At 42.9% G+C, this 16,100-nt stretch overlaps 1 protein-coding gene across 1 annotated transcript in view; it reads left to right on the forward strand.

Moving 5' to 3' along the window:
• The window catches only part of COL4A5 (collagen type IV alpha 5 chain), a 173,344-nt gene that overhangs the window by 124,713 nt on the left and 32,531 nt on the right, over positions 1-16,100 (forward strand). The window contains exons 39-41 of the mRNA XM_066581716.1: positions 3,240-3,338; positions 3,415-3,465; positions 4,169-4,354. Of these exons, the coding sequence (XP_066437813.1) occupies positions 3,240-3,338; positions 3,415-3,465; positions 4,169-4,354 (336 nt within the window). The remainder of the gene's footprint in view (positions 1-3,239; positions 3,339-3,414; positions 3,466-4,168; positions 4,355-16,100) is intronic.

Genomic DNA, 16,100 nt, shown 5'->3' on the forward strand with positions numbered 1-16,100 from the left:
ATAAAGGCGGCCCCACCCTGGAACCTCGACCCTGCTCTCCCTGAAAGGGGAATACTCACAACCAGAATGCACAAACTCACCACACAACCTCGCACTCCACAGCAGATGGTAAAGCTGAATATAAAAGCAAGGTGTTAGTTCGTACATTGGCCAATGAACTTAAGCTGCAAGCCCCGGCAAGGCCCCTCATGTCTTGCAGTCCCTACACTAGCAAGACACATCTACTAGAGGACCCTAGGGGCCACCCTAGAACAGAAATAGCAAACAACTCAGCAGAACAAACTGACACCAAACTGACAGAAAATAAACGTATAAACGGACATGAACCAGCAAGACACCAAACGCACAGCAAGCTGCAACAGACAAGGATTCTTGACTGCTCACCCTAAACAGCAAACACACAGCAAGTCTAACAGTGTCCTCATACCAGGGGGATAGACAGTCAGCCACCATGCTTACATAGGGAACTGTGTCAGGGATCCACCAACTGACACACAGACCAGACATAAAACGTTTGGAGGCCGCACCTGTCAGGGGAAGGGAAGAGGGGATCTGCATATGATACAGACAAGGACTACAGGTGTCCAAACCGTCTTTGGGAAGCAGAGAGACACAACATACCTACATGCAAACACAGATCTGAGTGGGCACACAACAGATACATCCAAACAGTACAAAGACCAGCATCAACTACTGAGAGATGCAGGTTTTTATGTGCTGCAGACTAACGGGGATTGGCTGCTGGAGAATACCACACCCATGCACTGTCTGACTATTCAACCGTATTACTAAATCTGCCCCATTGTTTCCAAGGATTACCCTTCCCCCATTATAATTTTAAAGGCATTGTATCACCCATATTTTTTTTACTAATTAAAAACAAAAATGTTGATAAATATTGTTTTTAAAAAAAATTATTTTCCTTTTCTGATAGCGCATTGTTTTATCCTATTTTCTGTACATGATTATGAGAGAAGCCAGCTTGCTGCATTCAACTGTTACCAGCATTTAGAGATATGCTTTACAGCATGGACAACACAAATCTTTAACATAGTAACATTGTATGTTAGGCTGAAAAAAAGCCATATCTCCATCTAGTTAAGCCTATTACCCCCCACCCCACCCACCCCCCAACCACACACAAAGCAATGTTGATCCAGAGAAAGACAAGAAACCCCAGTGGGGTAGAAGCCAATTTTCCTAATTTGAGGGAAAAAAATTCAAAATCTGGCAATCAGAATAATCCTTTGATCAACGACCCTTCTGAAGTAATCGATAATCGACCCTTCTTTCCTCTAGATGTAGAGGGCGCCCCCTTGTTACAGTCACAGTCCTGGGTATAGATAGATGATGGAGAGATCTTTGTATTGTCCCCTGATATATTTATACATAGTTATTAGGTCGCCCCTCAATGGTGTTTTTTCTAAACTAAATAAATCTAATTTTGATAACCTCTCTGGGTATTGTAGGCCGCCCACTCCATTTATTACTTTAGTTGCCGCCTTTTTACCCACTCAAGCTCTGATATGTCCTTCTTGAGTACCGCTGCCCAATACTGTCCACAATATTCCATGTGTGGTCTGACCAATGATTTGTAAAGAGGAAGAACAATCTTCTCTTCATGCGCCCCTAGATCTCTTTTGATCCCTCCCATGATCCTATTTGCCTTGGCAGCAGCTGCCTGACACTGGTTGCTCCAGTTAAGCTTACAGTTAACTAAAATCCCCAAGTCCTTTTCCATGTCAGTGTTACCCAGTGGTTTCCCATTTAGTGTGTAATGGTGACATGTATTTCCTCTGCCCATTTGCAGAACTTTACATTTATCAGTGTTAAACCTCATTTGCCACTTTTCTGTCCAAACCCCCTATTTATGCAGATCCATTTGCAACCGCATTCTGTCCTCTCTTGTGTTAATTTCTTTATATAGTTTTGTATTATCTGCAAATATTCTGTGCAATCTTTCTACCAGCCTGGAGATGTCCACTGACATCTATGAGAGAGTGCTGTGGGGATCTTGTGCAATCTGTGCAGAAGTAACTATGCAGGGAGGGGAAAGAGGAAAGCTGTGACCATCATCTATTGTGAATGGTGGATGATGTATTATCTATACATAGATGTTACTTTGCATTCTGTAATCTTGCCTGTAATGATAACCAGATGATTACTAAAAGGTAATCTCTACAAAACAAGAAGTTTCAGACTTTGTGGCCAAAGTAAAAATTGCAGCCTTTTAGGATTATTTTTACATATAGATCATGATTATATAGAAAACGCAAAAAAAAAAAAAAATCATTAAAAAATATGATTAGCATAAAAGCTTTATTTAAACAGCAGGTCCTTTTCTAATGACACATCACCTTAGGTCAACAGCTAAAAATGTTTAAGCTGGAGACACAATTCAAAAAGATTGTTTTAATGATACAACTAAGTGGAATTAAAAGGGTTGAGGTTTTGTCCTCTTCTCAATTTTCTCAGAATGATAGTGAATACAAAAGCATTTGGCTTGCAAACATGGTGGAATTCATGAAGAACTAATTAGAATTTAAAGATTATTGGAAATCAGTATTAAACAAAGTATTAGATACTTTGTACATTAAGGCCTCATGTCCACGGGCAAAAGAAGAATTAAAATCCGCAGCGGATTTTAACTCTTCTCCTGTCCGCGGATCCGCACCCCATAGGGATGCATTGACCACCCGCGGGTAGATAAATACCCGCGGATGGTCAATAAAAGTGATTTAAAAAAAAATGGAGCATGAAAAAATCTGGACCATGCTTCATTTTCGTGCGGGTTTCCCGCGGGGACGGCTCCCACAGGCTTCTATTGAAGCCTATGGAAGCCGTCCGGATCCGCGGGAGACAAAAATGGGAATTTACTCACCCGCTCCGGATCTTCCCATCGCCGCGGCTCCATCTTCTCTCCGTCGCGGCCAGATCTTTTTTCTTCGGGCCGGCGCATGCGCGGGGCACGCAACCGACGTGCCCTGCGCATCCGCCGGGCCGAAGAAAGAAGATCCAGCCGCGACGGAGAGAAGATGAAGCCGCGGCGATGGGAAGATCCGAAGCGGGCGAGAGGTAAGTTTATTCTTATTTTTATGCCTCATGTCCGCGGGGCAGGAGGGACCCGCTACGGATTCTCCATGTAGAATCCGTAGCGGGCCTGATTTTCCCCGTGGACATGAGGCCTAAAAGGCTACAGTTATTTTTTATGCACCAACACAGTGTATTATATTTTGTAGGTGATGCTGGCCGCTCGGGGCCTGCAGGACCTCCAGGCGAAAAGGGTCAACCGGGGCAAGATGGAATTCCTGGTCCTGCTGGCCTAAAAGGAGAAGCAGGTCTGTTACAGTCAGTCATAACCACAAAATCTTATATCCCTGTATCTTTTTTAAATGTTTTATGTCTTTGTTTCAGGACTACCGGGCTTTGGGACACCAGGAACACCCGGACCTCCTGGGGCTCCAGGTATATATTTGATCTTAACATTTCAGCAGTCTCATAATTACAAGGTTTCACGTGTTGCTGAAGGACAGTCGAAACGTGTATACATAAGTTTTACCTGTCTGTAGAGTTTTTATATCTGTTGTAATAGCAAAATATTTACTTTGTATTTTCTATTACACCTGAGGGACATAAAACTGTGGATGGGACTGGTCTTGTTTAGTCTTTCATGTATATTTAGCATAATTGAGGTGACCTTCTGGGAGGCGGTATATTACCTGTAGTTGCTCTTCTCTGCCCTCTTTCCAATCTGCTCATTCTAGGTTCTGTTTCCTGCCATCCAAGATGACTGATACAATCTTCAAACTGCCTAATCCCATAGTGCATTGCTGGTATTAGACTACCAGTGCATTACACCTGCTCTCTGATTGGCCAGAGCTGCTCACATGATCAGTACTAACCAATCAGAGAGCAGTGCACAGAGTGCATTAGGTAGTTAGAAAATTGCTGCACCCATCTTGAATAGTCGAAATCAGAGCCTGGAACCAGCAGATTGGGAGGGTGGGGGTGGGAGGTGGCAAAGTACAACAACTAATCTACTCTTCTCCTCCCCTTGTCCCAGGACAGAATTTTGTCCTGAAACTGGAGAGTCCCTTTAATGATTCCATTACATTTCCCTTTGTTAAGCTTTGATCTTAAATTTAATCATCCTCCTTTATATCTGCAGGTGCAAAGGGTGAACCAGGATTTTCTGGTACCCCCGGATCTCCTGGATTCCCAGGTCCTAAAGGAGACAGTGGTTATCCTGGCCGTGGAGGTAGTATAGGACCACCAGGACAACCAGGTCTCCCAGGACCAGCCACAGCAGGTCCTAAAGGAAACACTGGACCAGCAGGACCTTCGGGACGCCCAGGTAAAAAAAAAACTTTTACTCATAACTTGTTGTGGGTAATTCTTTTGCTACCAGCTATTTAGTTTCAGAGTTAACTTTTACTTGTCAAAACAATGGATAATCAATTTGTAATATTATTGTATATATCTGTTTCTTTTCACAACTGACAGAGTAGTGAAACTAAACACAATAAAATACTGAGTATCAACAAAAACAGTACAGTATTAGGGGGTGCAATAAGAGCAAACGGTATCAAAATTGGACATAGAAAAGTTTAAGTAAAATGGGAACTTTGCTCCCCTTGCTGAAAGACTAATAGTTGGTAGCAAAAGACAAGAGCACCTATTTCCGCATGATGTCACTGAAATAAGCTAGTGAGCACAAATAGCCTTGGCACAACCTATGGCAACTCAATTTATGGTCACCCTGTCAATGAACATAATGAGCACATGTGAAAAAAATCATTGCCTTCTACACTGTGAAATTAAATCCATGGGGGCACAGAAGCATGAACAAATTTGGAGCCTTGCGTCTGCGATTCTCATTCCTGCACTCCATTGACTTCATCTCATTGCATTAGACGGCGGAATCCATTGGACTTCAGTCCTCGCACCTTGTGTTCCACTTTGTGTGCAGCATATGTGTATACTTGTTACCTCCTTTTTACAAGGACAACATGACTGATTGTTTCTATGTTTACGAGTGCTATGACTTCAGATCTGAGTAAAGTGAGTGGGTATAATGTACACATTGAATAACAGCCACTCGCCAGCAAAAACAGCATTTACTCATCAAGATACTAGTCGTTGCTTTTAATGGAGAATGCAGACTAGGAAAAAAAACACCATTATGTAGTTTACATCTGGATAAGTTATACCTACAGCATTAAGTAACTACATCAGATCACTGCAAAGTACATTTGTAAGGGGCCACAGGCAGTGGGTGCAGGGCATTCCTAGCTTTCCAGGTCGATGTCAGCCTGGCGGGCATGGGGTTCAGGAGTTGCCATTGCTACACAAACTCTTTATTAACTATAAAACAGGAAAACTGTAACTTGTGACTCAGTGATCCAGCGAGTATCTCAGTCTGTCAATAGAGTTCAAGAGTAGAGATGAGCGAGCACGCTCGTTTAAGGCTGCTACTTGATCGAGGGGGGAGATCTCTCTCACTCTCCCCCAGCTCCCTCCCGCTCCCCCCTTCGCTGTCCCCCCAGGCGAGTACACAGTTACCCAATAAGACTGCTACTCGATCGAGTAGCAGCCTTAAACGAGCGTGCTCACTCATCTCTATTCAAGAGTCCTTATGAGTGGTTGTTCATCAGAATCCCAGGCCGGTTGTCTGAGAAGAGCAATAAAATGATAAGTGTCTCACTAAACAGTCTTTAGTGGGATACCTGTAACAATCTATGCCTGGATGACCAAGGATGACTGTCTTCCAGACCTTCTGGCAGGCGTTCAGCATTGTTAGAGGGGAGGTAAAGGAGGAACCACTTGGCGCTGATTTCATTATTCAGCACTCCTTTCCCTGGTCACTAGAAGTAAAGTACTCATAGGACAATTGCTAGAGCCCTGTAGCAAAAACCAGAAAAGACTCCCCCTTTCCCCCTCCATCCACATCTCAGCTGCTCTCTGCTCTCAGCTTCTCAATGACTGTATCTCTTTCTCTCGGAGGGAACCGTCCTTAGGATTGTATCTGTGATACTGCAGCACACCAGGAGAGACTCCTGCTTCAACCTCAGTGCTGCACCAAGCACCTCTCTCAACTCCTTCCTGTCTCTTCTTCCTGCTCATCTGTTTCTCTGTTCCCATTGCCTCTTAAAGAGATAATATCATTACAAGAAAAAAACAAGATTATACTATCATGAAAGCGATAAACTGTAACCCCCTTACACAGACACTGAAATATTGAGAGTTTAAGTTCAGAGACCTTTAACATTTTAAATACAGCTCCATCCTATAATTGGCTGTGATAGACTGTAACACATAATCAGAGCAATATAAGTAAAGCGCAATGTAGCAAATTTTTCTCTCTCAAATTTGGAAAAGACATCTTGTACTTCGTTCTTGTATTAGCAAGCAGATCATTAGCTCTCTCCAATAGACAATCCACAGCGCCAATGTTAAATGAGAAAAGTCTAGCACATCCCTGCTCAGTCATGCTCTCCTTGTAAGCCTTGTATTTATTGCATGTATTGTGGGAAAGAACCATTTTGTCTTGTTTATTTGTGCATGTGCTAATGTGGATAAAGCAAGCTATTATCAGTGTTCACAAAAGTCAGCAATTCGGCCCTTTGTCCCACAGGCCAACGGGACATGTTGTTAAAATGCTGCATGTCCGGCACCAGTTAGAAAAGCAGCCGGCTGCAGAGAGATTCCGTTAACAACTAAAAACATAAACTACAAACTAAAATATATTGTATGATGCTGATAAAACACCCAGCGGCAGTATACTGGATTGGCCCGGCACATGGGGGTATTGCGGTGCGGTAAGCGCTCTCCGGTTCGGCATCATATTCTGTAACGACACTGATAATAATTTGTATCCACTGGTACGTTTGGGACTTGCTGAAATAAAGTGTATGTAACCAGAATGTAGGATTTTTTTGTTACTGAATATTCTAACAATCTTCGTGTTTCCCCCTCGTTCATCTAATGATCAATGTGGAAATGGATATTTGAATTGTGATCTCACTTCCAGGCCCTGAAGGTCAGCCCTTAAATCCTAGATTATTGCATGTAAACTGACAATGTTCAATCACAAGCTATTTTCAGGAACGGTGGTCTGTGGTATGCCAAGTCATTGATTTAGCGCTCATACTAACATTTCCTACATTTCCTTACAAGCTATTAGGCTAGTGGTTCTGTTTTTTAATGGACTACACAAGTATCAGTGTGTCATTTTACAACCCCAATTCCAAAAAAGTTGGGAAAATTGTAAAATGTAAGTAAATGTAAAGAAAAAAAGAATACAATGATTTGGAAATCTCATATAAGCTTATTTTATTCACAATAGACCACAGAAAACAAATCGGAAGAGACATTTTTCCATTTCATTTTTTTTTTAAATTAGCGAATTTAGAAATTGATGGCAGCAACACATCTCACAAAAGTTGGGAAAGGGGTAACAAAAGGCGGGAAAAGTATGTGGTGCTAATGAAAGACAGCTGGGGGGCAATTTCTTACTAAGTCACATGACTGTGTATAAAAAGAGCATGTTAGAGAGACAGAGTCTCTTAGAAGAAAAGATGGTCAGAGGTTCACCAATCTGTGAAAAACTGCGTCTACAAATTGTGGAACAATTTCAGAAAAATGTTCCTTATGCTTAAATTGTAAAGACTTTGAATATCCCACGATCTACATTACATAATACCATCAAAAGATGCAGAGAATCTGGAGAAGTTCATGTGCACAAGGGACAAAGCCAACAGTCAATATTGGATGCTCGAGGTCTATGGGCCCTCAGGCGGCACTGCATTAAACACAGGCATGATTCTGTAATTCAAATCACTGCATGAGCTCAGGAATACTTCCAGAAATCATTGCTTGTGGACACAATTTACAGTACAATCCACAAATGCAAGTTAAAGCTATATCATGCAAAGAAGATATATCAACATAATACAGAAATGCCAGCATCTTCTCTGGGCCAAAGCTCATTTTAAATGGTCTGGCAGAATGAAAAATTGTTCTGTAGTCAAATGAATGCAAATTTGAAATTTGTTTAGAAACCACGGACGCCGTGTCCTGCAGACTCGAGAGCAGGGGGACCATCCGGCTTGTTATCAGGGCACAGTTCAAAAGCCTGCATCTCTGATGGTATGGGGTTGCATTAGTGCTTATGGCGTGGGCAGCTTACACATCTTGAAAGGCACTCTCAATGCTGAGCAGTATATTGAGGTGTAAGAACAACATAAGCTCCCATCCAGACAATGTCTCTGTCAAGGAAGGCCTTATATATTTCAGCAAGACAATGCTAAACCCCATACTACATCCATCACAGCAGCATGGTTTCATAGAAGAAGAGTGTGGGTGCTGAACCAGCCACCTGCAGTCCAGACCTTTCACCAATAGAAAACATTTGGTACATTATGAAACGAAAAATCCAGCACAGAAGACCCAGGACTGTTGAGCAGCTAGAATCCTACATCAGACAAGAATGGACAACATTTCTCTCCCAAAACTCCAGCAATTGGTCTCCTCACTCCCCAGATGTTTACACACTGTTCTAGAAGAAAGAAGGGAAGCTACACAATGGTAGACATGGCCCTGACCAGGGGCATAACTATAGGGAATGCGGGGGATGTAGTTGCACCCAGACCGAGGCACCTCAGGGGGCCCATAAGGCCTCTCTTCTCCATATAGGGAGCCCAGTACTATGAATAAAGCATTATAGTTGGGGGCCCTGCAGCAGATTTTGTATCGGGGCCCAACTTTTGTGAGACGTGTTGCTGCCATCAATTTCTAAATGAGTTTAATTTTTAAAATGAACTGGAAAAATGTCTCCCTCTTCCCTTCTGATATGTGTTCTATGTTCTATTGTGAATGAAATATGCTTAGATGAGATTTCTAAATCATTGCCTTCTTTTTTTTTTCTTTACATTTATTTACATTTAACACAAGTTTTTTGGGGGTTAGGGTTGTATATGCTGGGACTCTTTCTGAGACATGGCTTTGGGACCTTAAAGGAGTATTCAAGACACTGTACAATTTTTTAAGTTTTCACCCATCCACTGGGACCCCACCAGTCCCAAGAACGGAGAATCTGTTTTCCCCATGCTCCACGCTGCAGCGCCCACAGTGAGGACGAGATTGAGTGCAGCGGTGGTCGCTCATGCGCAGTGCTGCTCCATTCATTTTCAGCAGGACTGCCGAAGATAGCTGAATACAAATCCCTTCGTCTATTTCAATGGGATTGATGGAAATAACCGAGTGGTGGCTGCTAATGCATGGGCAGCATTCCTTTAATGATGTCACTGCAGTTGGGTGAAGCTACTCATAAATGAGGAGGAATGGAGAAAGAGGGCTACCCATTCTCAGGATTGGTGGGGGTTCCAGCGGTTGGGACTTTACCAATCTATTAGTTTTCACTCATCCAGTGGATCTGATAAAATTTGAAAGATGTCAAGTCTCCAGAATACCCCTTTAAAATACATAGTAACATAGTTCGTAAGGCTGAATGAGGACAATGTCCATCTAGTCCAGCCCGTTTATCCTCCTATGTTGTTGATCCAGAGGAAGGCAAAAAAAACCAAGAGGCAGAAGCCAATTAGCCCCTTTGGGAGAAAAATTCCTTCCCGACTCCCTAATGGCAATCAGACTGTTCCCTGGATCAACCCCTAATAGTTCCTACCTGCTTGTATACCCAGATTAACAATTAACCTAAGATTTATAACCTATAATATCCTTCCCCTCCAAAAAGACATCAAGTCCCCTTTTAAACCCCTCTATGGATCCTGCCATCACCACGTCCTCAGGCAGAAAGTTCCACAGTCTCACTGCTCTTACAGTTTCTCATATTGCCATATTCCAGAAGCCTTTCAGTTTCTGATAATAATAGCAGTAATAACATATAGGGGGAACTGGTAATGAAAATGTTCCCTAATATATTATTCCTGGAGGCCCTGACAGCTCTCCTGGCAAGTATGTTCTAATAAACTCTTGTATTCTCTATGAAATAACAATATTGGGGACTCTTTTCCCAGAATTGTTTTTGACAAAAAGTGTATATTAATAAATTGACAACTGGGTGTTACCATTCCCCTTGTCAATAGAGTGTACCCCTATGCAGTTTGGTACTGCCATCATTGATTGGACCGGGTATTGAATAGTGTCAGATTGCACAGTTAAAGATGCATCTACTGCATAGGTGAAAACTGATAGATTGGTGGAGGTCCTACAGCTGGGACCCCGCCAATCCTGAGGACGGGGGTCCTGTTTCCCCATTACTCCTCACATCTGGGAGGCTACTCCCACCCATAGTGAAGTCAGATTTAATGGAGCACTGGCCGCACATGCACTGCCACCTTTTTATTCATTTCGATGGGACTGACGGAAATAGATGAGTGCTTTGTACTTGGCTATCTCCGACAGTCCCATTGAAAATGACTGAAGTGGCACTGTGAATGTACGACTGCCGCCCCATTCAGTTTCCTCCTCCCTGTAGGGGGTGCAGACTGCTGGACATGAAAAAGAATGGGGAAATGGGACTCCGATTCTCAGGACCGTTCGGGGTCCCAGCGGTCGGACCCCACTGATCTATCAGTTTTCACCTATGCAATAGATGGGCGAAAACTTTAAAAAATGTCCAGTCTCTGAAATACTCTTTAACAGCCAGTTGTCAATTTATTAGTACATTTCCAGGAGGAATAAAGGAGGAATGGTATAGCATTGAGTTCTGAGAAAATATTCTACAAAATTGTTATTTCATTGTGGAAGCTATTATATAATACATTAGATACGTCAAGTTGTTTTAGTCATCTATATTACCAGCCACTAGTATTATACATATTTTTGGAACAATACAGCCCTCCATGACCCCTGGGACCATCACTGTAGCTATGTCAATGTCGGATGCTATGTTTTGTCATAAGACAAGCTTAGCAGCATGATGGCTTAGTCGGATATAGACAGTAAGGGTTTTTCTTCATGCCACCTACTTCTGACAAGTGACTGACAAAGAACTGTATGTTCTTTCGGAATTATAGGTCACCCTGGAAATATCACATTTGCACAGAGAAATGGGTATCATGCCATGGCCATTCCCTGTTCAGAGATGTCTGGGCTTCTGTAATTGCTATAATTAGGTTGTGCAAATTACCTAGTTAATGCAATTATAAGGCACAGTTTCACCTCGTAGAGTACAGTACGTGATTTGCTCTGTAGATCTCAGAAAATCAGCTTCGTTGGGAGGAGGCAGCCGTATACTGGCCGGACCTGCCTGGGAATTCATCAAAACATCCATAAATGCAAAGATATCAGTATATCAATTTAAGCTTTAGGAACCGCAAATACGCTAAACACATTAAATTAGAAATTAAGCAAACTGGATTTGCTCATCAAGTTCCATAATTACTGCTTTGCTTTAGGGCTAGTGGTCATCAAGGAGGTTGCCTGGATTTTGCAAATACACTGAACGATCACTGCATTAGGAATGGCTGGAGCGTGACATCTTGTGATCAGTAACGTAGTACCATGTGATGGCCGTGTAACGGTCTGCTCTCAGATAATGTGCTGATCTTTCCTCTGCTTAGCAGTAGGCAAGATTTGGCAGTCATGGGTGACTTGAGTGACTTTGACCGCGGGCAGATTATTGGTGCCTGCAAGTGTGGTGCTAGTATTTCTGAAACAGTTGCACTTGTTGGCTGTTCCGAACCACGGTATCAAGAGTGCACCAAGACTGGTTGAACCATGGACAGACATCCAATAGAAGATCACACAGCACCAGGGTATAGGCAGTGGATCCTAAAGGAGAGCATCGGGTGGCACGTCTGGTATCTAATCAACGATGTGCCACAGTGGACCAAATGACCCAACAGTACAACTGTGAGGAAGTTAGACGAATTTTCACAATGACCATGCGGCGTATCTTGCATTGACTGGGGCGTAGTAGCCAGGCTGTCTGGAGTGATAAGTCCCATTTACTGCTGTACCATAGGGATGGCTGGGTTCATATCTGGCATAAACAGCATGAAGCCGTATCCCATCGGTGTATCTTTGAGGTTCAACAGGCCGGTGGTGGCGGTGTCATGGTCTGGGGAGCATTTTCCTGGCATGGCATAAGACTGTTGGTCTTTCCCGACCATAGCGCCATCTTTCAACAGGACAGTGCTCTGTGTTATGGAGCTCGGATCACTAGGGATTGGTTGGAGGAATATGACAATGAATTGTAGGCACTGCCTTGGCCTCCAACTCACCAGACTGTAACCCCAATGACAAAAGGTGCACTAACTGACGGAGCTGTTGCAGAGTGCATAAGTCAAGGTGAGCTTGGAGGATATTCGCAAACTTGTGGAATCTGTTCTCCGACATCTGAAAGTTGTGCTGGACCAACCGTTGTTAAGTAGGTGCTCCTAATGCAGTGATCGTTCAGTGTATATGACTACAATAAATGAGCATATAAAGTTATTATAGTACTAGAGGGGCATTGTGTACATGCAACTAACCCCCTCAGACTGATCTATGGATATGGATATGTAAGTTGCTATCTATGGATATATACCATGAATCCTCTTGTCTGTAGAGCAGACTTAGTAGACGAGTTACAAAAACCAACCCTTTACAGCCATGGTCCTCAAAATTGGTGTCATCTGTTACTTTAGTTATATTTTTTGAATTATTTAAATACCAGATATTTAAGTCCCAGATTACAAAACTGATCTGATTAGCAGTCATATTCACAGAATTTTACATCTCGTCGCTGTGTATAATATCCTTGTGGTAAGACCCAATACAGCAATGACTTGGCATACTGTGACAGAGCCAGAAGGAGTCACATGCTACTATCAATACATCATCCTTCTTGAGTATCATGGGTGATGGCGCTCAGCAGATGCAGAAGTGTAGAAAAATGTTTATACCTGCATGCGGGTAATTCTTGATGACGTTTCTATATACTATTCTATATTGTGTTAGATGGGTCATCATGAATAAGTGATAACGTTTACAATACTAGTAGAAAGCTATGTAATCTGTCTCTATGAACACTTGCATTATTTATTGAGCTTTTTATGATTTTGTGCCATACATGAGAAGCATTTCCATAGACTTGTGAAACCCGGAATATTAATAATTTACATAATTTTGTGTGGTCTGTTGTTTTACTAAAAGACGGGCGAAATCTCCTAATTAGAGATGAGCAAGTATACTCGCTAAGGCACATTACTCGAGCGAGTAGTGCCTTAGCCGAGTATCTCCCCGTTCGACTCTAAAGATTTGGGGGCCGGCGGGGGAGAGCGGGGAGGAACGAAGGGGAGATCTCTCTCCCCCCCCGCTCCCCGCTGCAGCTCACCTGTCACCCGCGCCGGCCCCCAAATCTTTAGAGACGAGCAGGGAGATACTCGGCTAAGGCACTACTTGCTAAGCTCTACTCCTAATGCATATATTCTCAGATTACGAACAGCATGCCGCCCCAATTGGGGATACTCTACTAAATCATTTTATAATGTATTTGACGTGAAGGTCCATTGTTGTAAATTGTAGTAGATACATATTTGTACAGATGAAAACTCACATCAGGCCATAGTCCAAGTGCACACAGCATACACAGGCAAGAGAGAACTGTTGAGTCTCAAGCTTTCAGTCAAGTAGATGGTCGCCATGTCTGGAATCAAGTAACTTTGTTTCTAGGCCCAAGAGATTTCAATAAACTTGGTTCTTATAAAAAAAATAACATACTCTAAATGGCTACTTTATTAGAGACACATATATAGTAGCGCATTGGACCTTTTTTGACCTTCCGAAACACAGCCATGAGTATCAGAGGGTCCGGGGTGCGCCGAGGAAACTTTCCCTATATCATTACTCTACCTTCTTCAGCCTAAACTGTTGACACCTGACAGGAAGGGGTCATCAATTCATGCTGCTTTCACGAAATTCTGACCCTCCCATCAACATGAAGGCTGGATTCATCTGACCATATGATGTTTTTGCAGTGCTCACTTATCCATTTTTGCACTTTTTTGCCCCCTGCTGTCTTGCCTTTCTCTTGCTTTTAGACAGCAATGGGGCGCGAACTGGTCTGTTGTTAGAACCCGTCTGTGCTAAGGAACGAGTTGTGCATTTGGACACTTTAGTTGGAGAACCAGTGTTATATTTATATGTAATTTGTTTCACTGTGACACCCCATTTGTCAGAACCATTCTTAACATCCTCCTCTGACCCCTTTCACCAATAAGTTTTTTATTCCACTGGATATTCTTCCTCAGTTACACTATTCTCCATATACTCTCCACACCTTAGCATGAGGGAATTCCAGAAGGTTGGCAGTTTTTGAAATCCTCGCACTGGCTAGTCTAGCACCAATGACCATGCCTCATTCAGAGTCATTCAGATTGCTCGATTGCCCCATTCTAATGTGGATTCAAATAGAAACTGATTCACGGAAAACTTGATTTTATGTTGCGCTCTAGAGTCATGTGCCTAATTTCTATACAGGGTAGCTCCAATCATGAAAAGGCAAGTGTCTCTAATATAGTGACCATTCAGTGTATCATTCAACAGCCGATCTCTTTAAAGATGGTCCTTGCTCAACTCAAACTCTGCTCTGTAAATGATGTGTGTCTTAAGAGAAATTAGATGGTTGTCTTAAGTGTAATGATACATAACTATGTCTCCTGCTGTTACTGATGCCGCAATGCACAGTCCATGTGTAGATGTGTCCTATAGCTCACAGCACAGAATGATACAAACGTTCCTCTTTAAAGGGGTTGTCCAGTTGTAAATGATTGATGGCCAATTCTTAGGACAGGAAATCAATGGTAGATTGGTTGCAGTCCAGGAGCCCCCCCCCCCCCCCCCCCGCTGATGAGCTGTTCACTGCGTTAATGTGCACATGCACTGAGCTGATTTCTGCAGGAAGCAGACAGCTCTGTTCTCTCTACAGTGGCCAGGTTTGGTATTACAGGCATAATTTCCATTCACTTCAAAGGGAACTTTGGCTGCCATATCAAGCCCTGTAGTTTGAGCAGAGCTGTCTGCTTCCTGCAGAAATCAGCTAAATGACCAGATGAACATAACTATCGGTCCAGTGAACAGCTCATCAGTGTGAGTCAAGGGTGGCAGACCTCCTGCTCATCTACTATTGATGGCCTATCCTGCTGATAGGCCATCGGAACTCTACAATTGGACAACCCCTTTAAAGCCAAATCAAAACACTGTAGTACTTGCTGGTTTCCATCCACCTGTGTTGTGAAATGCACTCACAATCTACACATGAGTGCTTCCCTCTATTCTATTATATGTATATTATTTGTCTTTTAAGTGTACAGATCAAAATTGAAATTCAGGTTTGGCGGGAACTGAACCCTCTAAACTCTTCCTCTTTCCTGACCCAAGACTCTTTAGTACAAGGGTCCTCTAAATCCAATCATTGCTATTCAAGGCTGCCGAAAGCCCTGTCCATACCATGTTAGTGTATACAATAGGCGCATATGTCAGGAAAATCTCCCAAATAAATACTGGATGCATCAAAAGGCTTCTGTGGACCTTTGCCAAAAGAGTGTCCTTTTTCGATAGACTTGGTATGTGTCATCATACTTTTTTGGACTGCACCGGAAAACCATACTTAAAGGGGTTGTTCGATTACCCCCTATAACACCATCTGTGCTAAAATAACAAAATCAGCTGCACTTACCCCTCCTCTCCTGCCGTGATCAAGCGCTCTAGCTGTTGATGATTATGTCACTGGATATCACCTGACCGCTGCAGCCAATCAGGCTGCAGTGTCACCTCCCATTTTCTTAGCATCCGTGCTCACATCCTGGCACCATGAGTTCAGAACGATGATGCCAGACCCTCTGATTGGCTGCATCAGTCACATGATATCGAGTGACATCATCTTCACCAACAATCACCGGGAGGATGGCGGAGCTACAGCCCTAAATCGTGGTGGTAGTGGAGGGGTAAGTGCAGCTCCTTTTGTTATTTTAGCACAGTTAGTGTTATAGGGGGGATGATGTTCGGTAACCGGACAGCCCTTTTAACTTCATTTTCCAGTACAAGATCGTTTTGCATAGGGTCTGTTCACATCTGCATCTACTAATTCCATTGTT

The sequence above is a fragment of the Eleutherodactylus coqui genome, chromosome 10, assembly GCF_035609145.1.
Source record: "Eleutherodactylus coqui strain aEleCoq1 chromosome 10, aEleCoq1.hap1, whole genome shotgun sequence".
Classification (NCBI taxonomy): Eukaryota; Metazoa; Chordata; class Amphibia; order Anura; family Eleutherodactylidae; genus Eleutherodactylus; species Eleutherodactylus coqui.